The sequence below is a fragment of the Vanellus vanellus genome (assembly GCF_965231255.1).
Source record: "Vanellus vanellus genome assembly, chromosome: 12".
Classification (NCBI taxonomy): Eukaryota; Metazoa; Chordata; class Aves; order Charadriiformes; family Charadriidae; genus Vanellus; species Vanellus vanellus.
Genome location: NC_138917.1, coordinates 14,312,831 through 14,320,972, shown reverse-complemented (window position 1 = coordinate 14,320,972; position 8,142 = coordinate 14,312,831). Strand labels below are relative to the sequence as shown.

At 43.0% G+C, this 8,142-nt stretch overlaps 1 protein-coding gene across 2 annotated transcripts; it reads right to left on the bottom strand.

The window, feature by feature from the left end:
* Positions 1-4,491: 4,491 nt before the first annotated feature.
* Positions 4,492-7,699, bottom strand: UQCRFS1 (ubiquinol-cytochrome c reductase, Rieske iron-sulfur polypeptide 1). Of its 2 annotated transcripts, none has more exons than XM_082489483.1 (2): positions 7,429-7,699; positions 4,492-5,287 (listed from the first exon to the last, which is right to left on the bottom strand). In XM_082489483.1, exons 1-2 carry the CDS (start codon positions 7,637-7,639, stop codon positions 4,677-4,679), a joined length of 822 nt encoding a protein of 273 aa, XP_082345609.1. In that variant the 5' UTR covers positions 7,640-7,699; the 3' UTR covers positions 4,492-4,676. The 2 variants fall into 2 exon arrangements, with proteins under 2 accessions (XP_082345609.1, XP_082345610.1); XM_082489484.1 differs by having other exon boundaries at positions 7,474-7,699.
* Between the last annotated feature and the right edge of the window lie 443 nt (positions 7,700-8,142).

Sequence of the window (8,142 nt, the reverse complement as noted above, 5' to 3'; positions counted from 1 at the left end):
CTGAGCTGCTACTGACAAGTGTTCTTCACAGTTTCCGGTGTGGACTTTCCACGTCTGTTTTCAGGTATCCAATCTTGAACTACTCTTAACTATTAAATATTCTACAGCTGGAAACTCATTTTCCTACCCCCAAAGTCTCAATTAATCTCTGCTTCTAATTCAAGCCTATTGTTTCTTGACTTATACCCAAAGGTTACAGAGAATAGCTCATGTTTATCTATTTATATTTTTGTTTTGGAAAAGTTTTAAAAGCGTTGTTGCGTCTTCTCCGTCTTTTTCCAATTGTTCTACTTATATTTAAGTCACATGTAACTTTAAGTGTAGTTGTTGCAGTCCTCTGGATACTACTCTGGTTGGGTCACAATTTTCTTTAAAACAGATCACTTCAAGCTACACATCATCTTCAGGTGACTCTTTCTTTGCCAGTGGTAAAGTAGGATGGGTTTTCACATCGCCCATACAAGCCTCCATCCCAACAGGGCAGCCTTTTTTGTCATATTATGGTCCTGTGGACTCATTTTTCAGCTTGTGATCTACTATAACCTTAAATCCTTATCAGCAGATGTGCTACCTAGCTACTTCCTATCACAACTTATCCTAGCTTTGGAGAGAATTATTTATCAAGATTATTTTTAATTCTAATCCTTTTTAAGCTCTACCCAGTTTACCACCATATGTAAGCTTTATGAAGCTCATTCTCTCTTCTGACATCTAGTTCATTCACAAATGTGATAAACTGATTCATTAACAAATATACTGAACAGTGCTGGACCCAAACAGATTCTCGCAGAACTCTTCACGGCATGTCTCTGGTCTAACAGGGAACTGTTGGTAGTTCATCTCTAAGGACTGTTTTTGAAACAGTTGTCCTCTATGATACTTCCACTTGTATCGGGTTCCTTAGTAGACATAAGAATGTCTTGTGAGATGCTGCCTTCCATCTATAAATTATTTCCTGTTTCCTTTTTCAATGTTGAAGAAGGGTCATTATTGTTCTGTCACTTCTACTGATGAGAAATGTATTGGTCGGATGCTGAACGCTCCTTTAACTGAGGAACTGACTACTGTGTTCCTCAGAGATACCCGAACCGCTTAGGAACCCTCTTCGTAGAGTTTCTTATTCGTGTAGATGTTGTTGATGATCAGTGGCAAGAGTGTCCTTGATAACTGTGCTGCTGTGCAACATGGCCTTTGAGAACACTGCCTCGTTTGGTTTACAAAAACATATGCTAATGACTGTACAGAGGCTGTGTGGGAAACTGTCTTCAGTTCTGCCAAGTGGACCTAACAAATCAGAAAGGTTAAAAAACCCCATGTCATTAGCCATGAAAATGATTTAACAGTCTGAATTTTTGTTTAGAGTCTTCGCACGAATTATTCCTTTGGCAGCAGTAACCATTAAAAATGTTGTCCCTCTTCTAAAGATACAGAAACAGAAAGGCAAAGCTTTTGAAATGTCAAATATTAAAAATTATGTTTTGGTTTTAGTGTCTTTATTCCCCTTATCTGAAGAGCTTTTTTAATTAAATAAACATGAACTCCGTTCAGCAACTTCATAAAGACTGTTTTATTTTAGAGGAGAAAAAGTAGCTAGCTGAGAAGAAACAGATATGTGCCTTCTGCTTCATATCTAAGAGGCACGCAGATGAAAGGCAGGCAGTGCGGTTCCTCCGTCTGGCATAGGCTTGTGCTTTACAGCTTTGCTGCCGAAAAACTTCGGGCCCGACACTGATCAAGTTGGCAAAGCTGTACCAGCATCCCACTGCCTTTGCTTTTAGCTCCTGCTGCCTGTCAAGTCAACAGCAGCGAATGATGCTGGCCTGGCTGGCAAAAGCAGACTGATCATCTTTAAGTGAAAAGGATCTGACATTAGGAATAGAACCCTGGGAAGGCCATTAGTGAAGTGGAGGGAGTCAATGTGGAAATACATAGATGTAGTAAAGCCCAGCAAGTGATTGCTTCTTACGAATACAATTAATCTTCAGAATTTAATAAAATAGAGCGGCATTTTTCAGGGTACTTGAACACTTGTGTACTTCCAGTCCCACAGGGTACACTAGCCACGAGAAGGGTAACATTACCCATTTGTATGGCGGTAATGTCTGTAATTAGTGGAAGTTCTGAGAGCTCCTTCCAAGGACATCTTAGCCCACAAGGTAATTATGGGCTCATTACTGGCAACCAGCACATCATTGTGTGGAGGTTTACCCTTGCGTGAGTCACTCTTCCCCTTTAGGGAGTTTGGACCTTCTGGAGTTTCTGGTGCCAGACAGTGCCAATACAATAATTGGACATTATTCCTTGCAAATGAGAGCATTGCTGAGGTTGAAAGGAACCTCAGAGATGGAAAGGAATCTTGAGATAATCTAGTCCAACCCCGTTGCACAAGCAGGGTTGCTGAGCACTCTGTCCAGTTGGATTTGAGGATCTCCACGGATACTTTACAACATCTCTGGGCAACTTATTCCAGTGTTTGACAACCTTCACAGTAAAAAAGTGTTTTAATGCATTCAGATGAAATTTCATGGTTTTTTAATTTGCATCTGTACTTGTGGTACCAAACTGTGAGTGGTTGTGGAGATTTGAGGTTGTTAACTCTTTACCTTATTCTTCAAATTCTAGTAAATCCTGATTCTTTTCTAAGGCATGCTTGGCCCATTAGGAATGATTTTTTTTTTTTTTTTTGTCACTTTAAAAAGCCTTTAACTGAAGAGAGGATGGAGACTATCACATCTGCATTGCCTAAGAATCAATACTTCAGCTTTATGTCTTAACTGTTATGTCATCAGTCTGAAAAAAGGCATTGCTGGCATCTCATGCTTGCAGTAAAAGCTGCTGTTTTGTTCTCAAATACGCTCGATGTCATGGTACTGTATTAGTTGTACATTGGTAAGATTTTATCAAGTCAGTTAGATATAATTTAATTAACAGCTTATTCTGTGCAAGTAATTTTATGGGTGACCCTTTAAGCCCAGCTGTAACCTGGGGGCTAAAAGAGTAAGAGTAGCTACTCGAGAGCAGATGAGCAATGCTGTAATGCTGCTTCAGGAGTCTCTAAGCATCTTTTCTTGAAATACAAAATTTGAGGAAAGATCAACTCTATAATACAATGCACATACATGAATAACAATTATCTAGATACAAGTTTGGGAACATCTCTTTCAGTACTGGTTAAGCACGATTCATTACACCAAAAAAAGCTCTTGAGAATGTGTTTTGTGGACCTAGTGATAAGGTGTGCAGCTCAACTTTATGAAATGGTGTGAAATGCATACCTAAGAATTTCTGTAGTAGTCATCTGTGGTCTTTTTTTTTTCACTGAATTGTCTGAGAACAGGTGAGCCAAATGCATTGATTTTCTGATTAATCCCATTTAAAACTCCAGCTGTCATCACAGCTTTCCATGAGGTGTATGTGGGGGCTAAACATTCCAGACCCAGGGAATTCTGAGGATTGTATTTTGTTTTGCACTGGAGGAGCACGTTAAGGCAATGCAAGACGGAAGCGTTCCCAGAACAACAGGAAAGAATGGGAAGTAAACAGGAATTACAACAGAGTTTGGTGTTTGGGTTGTTTTTTTGTTCTGGAAACAGTAAATGCTTTTTCTCCTCACGTACTGAAGGTGTTAATACTGGTTAAAAGATCTATTTCAGGCTGCATTTGTTTCTCCATGCCCTCAGAGTCCTCACCAAGGTAAAAGAGGTTTCAAAGTTTTGGCCTTTGTTGAGCTTAGCCTATAGGCAATATGAACGGTAATTTTCACACACATCACCAAGTCTTAAAATATCTCTGGTGGCAATACAACCTTTCGCTATGTCTAACATTAGAGATTAGTCCAGACTGAGTAGTTCTTAGGTTTTATTTTTCACCCTCTGTAAAACTTGGATTTCCCTTTTTACTTCCTTCTCAACTTATTTCTTTTGGAAGCGTCACAAATTTTCCAGTGTTGTAACCACCTGATGTGATTGATGTCTAGATATGCATAAGATCAAGCCTTATCTGCAAGTAAAAAAATAATTTTATAATTCTAACATGGCATGCTTATTTTTTGTCCACATCCTCATAAAAGCACATTACTGCCATTCTAGTTATAAGCTGCCTCTGAACAATGTATAAATTTTCTTTCTAGGTAGGTTTTTATTTAATTTTTCCCTCACTTCCTTTTAAAACATATGAACAGAAAAATTCACTGGAAGGAAAAGGATTACATCTTATAGGATTCTATATTGAAACTTACTCCAAACACTGTTAGAAGTTCATAGGAAGATCCTCTTTGGATTTTTTTTATTCCCATAACGCACTAAAAAAAACCCAAATGATAAAAATATGTGGTATTAAGGAAACAATGGCTTTGCAGTTCAGTGTCTATTTTGAATCAGCCGCCCTTCATGAGGGCTCCATAAACATATTCTGGGTCTGCTGTAGTATCTCTTTGACTAGACACACCACTGATCAGTACACAAATAAATACACATTATTGGAAGTCAGGAACAAGTGCTCACGCCAAGTTTTTATTAAAATTGAACACAGGGACGTATTTGAACATAGTTCTGGTTGAGAATCTAGACAGCTAATATGTTTTCAGGATCATCTGGTTTTACAGTATTGCAGAATCTCAGTTAACCCTTTTGAGCATACATTCACAGGAAGATGAAAATGAGGAAGCACCTCGTTATTCAGCCAACAACCACTACATCATCACCAAGAAACTGGTAAGTCGGAACCTCAAGGTTATAGGGAGCAGGACCTTTCCTGATTCTGCCAGAGGCATCGTAATGGGACCCATGGCAAGGGCAGTAATAACCGCCAAAATCCCCTGAGTTAGCAATGGGTACACAACCAAGATGAGTGCAGACGCCTACTAATATGACCCACTCTGGTTTCTTTACTCTGTCTAAGTCATGCTGCGGATCCCTCAGTTTAGACACATCAACTTCAGCTTCCTGATTAATCTCTGCCTGGGTTCTGTGACGCACAAAAAGGGGCTTCCCTCTCCACTTGAAAGCCATGTTCTTGCCTTCTGGAATGTCAGATAACTTGATCTCAATCTTTGACAACGCTAGCACATCAGCAGAGGCACTCAGGCTGGAAATAAACTGGGTGACAACATTCTTAGCAGCATATGCAGTTGCCACACATGTCGTTGCAGTCACCAGGTAGGAAAACCCTTTTCTAGCTTCACTGCTGCTTTGAGAAGATGTGGTGGCATCTAGTACATCTTGACGACGATAGGCAGAGAAGTCAGGTACGGCGACATCATTATGGACGCAACGAACACTGGCAGGTGCTGCAAGAAAAGAATATGAAATGACAATGCTTTCAGGTAAAAAAACATTATGATGTATTTTAAGTTGCACTTTTTTAATTGCATTTTTGGAATAACGGGTAAAAGTTATTCCAAAGTCTGGGTAGGATTCCGCTAATTATACAGTTCATTTTTAAGTTGTAGGAGAATGGTTTCCAGAAGGTATTTTTTGGTAGATAAACAGTTGATTTATGAAACCATTTTCCCTATTATTTGAAAATTACATGAAGCCTGATAAGGGTGTGGAAAAATCTGCAACGAGTTCTGGGTTTAGAGGGAACTCTTTTTCAGAAGATTTCAAGGAAAAACTCCTGCAGGCGACTGTGACTAGCTAAGACAAGACAGATCTGTTTTCCATTCATATGTTTCCCTGAAAAAATTGCCATGAAGAAATTTGATTTAGTAAACTTTGCACATCTGTAGCTTAACGCTTTTGTGCCTTCCTTTGATTTAAGTAACTTCTATGCCTTTAATAATCCTAAGTGTGCAGTTAACAATTTTTAAGATTAAAAGTGCAGTATCAGGCATCTCCCTCTATATTAAATTGCTGTCAAAGCTAACTGCCCCAGTAAATAATCTTTAAACCTACAGTCTCTTGTTTGCCAGGCTCACATCATAGAAGAATTTAGGGATAAAGCTAATAACTGTCCGGTTCCCAAGCTTTTTCAGGTGGGATTCCCATGTCCAACCTGTGTGCTAAGCTAACAAGATGTGAGGGCTGACTAAGAGGCCTTCCATGAGTTTGTCCAGCAAAAGAAAGCTGCCTCCCTCTACGAAAATCTATAAGCCAAAAAAGAACGTGCCAAAGACAGAATATATTGCTTGCCAAAGTGCAACCTCTGTTATTTGAAGAGAACTATTTAGTTGTCTTTTCCTAGCAGTTGGCAAAAAGTTAACAGAGATTAATAAAAACCATTCCCTCAAAGTACTCAACCCTCGGGGATTTTTATGCAATATAATGGGGGAAATATTTACATTTATTAACAAGTAATTCAGCAAAGAGAAAGTGTTTTCTGCAGGATTTTAAATGCAGGGAAATTAAACTGAAATTCAAACTTCTGAGAGAAAACCATACCAATTTATTTCAGTATCAAGACTTAAAATAATTCATGTTTAGTAACACACAATACGATTAACTTCTAAAATTCCTTCTATTCAGTGAAAAGCTGATGAAAATTACTTGATGTTAATTAAAACTAAGAATAAGACTAAATGTCAGCTACATTAGTTAAGAGATTTGTAGAATTTTCACCTGAACATATCTTTTACAGCTGAGGGTCAGGCGAAGTACGTAGTTCTAATCACTACACAGCATCATCCACAAGGCACTGCCATCGTCTCCAAGGCTTATATGAATATCCGATATAACAGTGTGAAGGAAACTGACTCCATGCCCAACAGTGCCAGGTAAGGGCACTGGTTCTCCATGAAATCCAAATGGGTCGTTTCATGGAGAACCACTGCCCTTTGGCTGGAAGTCACGTTCTGCAAGGACGACTTGGGACTAACTTTACCTGCTGATGCTTTTCTGAGCACTGCATGAGCAGGGGGGAAATACAGGAATTTCAAAAGAGGAAACAGTGAGGGCTCTGACATAGTGAATTCACTGTTAGAACCGTTTATCTTGCAGTAGTAAAACACACTGAGTTCTCACTGCATGTCTCTGCTTTGATGCCCCTCAGTGAAACACCTTATTGAACTAAACAGAGTTTTCCTGCATCTTCCCAACTGCAAAATAAATATCCCCCGAGTGTTCAAGGAAGCAGGCTTGTTAAGTGCCCTTAACTCTATAGTCATAAACGCGTGTTACCGTAATGATGACAACTTACAATCAATTTTTTTTTTTTTTTTTAAAAGAAGCAGCAAAAGCGAGACCCTCCCAACTAACTCGGACTCTGCTTCCCCGGGCCTGCCGGGCCGGACCTCCGGCGCCGAGGACACCTCGCCAGCCGCCGGCCGAGTCCCCCTCTCCCACCGAGGGAGGCGGCCGCACTCCCAACTCGCTGCCCCCTGCCCGCCCGGGGTGGCGACCAGCCCCTGGGCCCGGCTGACCCGAGAGGACGCGGCCGCCGCCCGCCCCCGCCCACGGCGGCTTCCCGCGGCGTCCCGACCCCCGCCCGCACCGTTGAGGCTGGCGCCGGCGACGAGCCCCCCCCGCGCCGACCGACCGCTCATCGACTCCCGGCAGAGCAGAGGCCGCTTCAGGTCCAGCGGCACCTTCTCGGCCCGACGCGCCACCGCCGGCGCCAGCGGCTTCAGCGGGCCGGGCACGGCGTGCGCCGCAGCCGACAGGTAGGGCGCGAAGGGCCCGGAGCGGGCGGCCACGGACAACATGGCGGCGGCTGCTGCTGAGCCGGTCACTGCTGCGACCTTCCCGGCGCTGGGAAACTGCGCAGGCGCGCTAGTGTTACGCCGGCACGCTGTCGCGCGGTGGTGGCGTCACGGCAGCGCCGGTGGGTGACTGTGTTATACGTCACGACGCGGGCGTAGCGCTGGTCTTCCCTGCGCAGCCCTGAGGCGGAGCGGGGGCTGTGGTGCCGGGTTCCCCTTTCCGCGGCGGTGTTGGCAGCGCGGGTCCCCGGCTGGAGTGGCCCTCGGGGCTGCCAGGGGGGAACCCCCTTAATTAGTAATTAAGCGCCGTGCTGGCGGGAGGGGCCGGATGCAGACAGCGAGGGGGCTCGGGAGGAATGGTCGGGTACGTCCCGGTCCAGTGACGCAAAATGGGATCACGGGGACGATATCAGGCTGGATCTGGTGGAGTTTGGGAAGGGGAATGCGGTGTGCAGGTGACGCAATGGGTGTGGCACCACGGGTTTGTACAGTAACGGCTCGTGTGG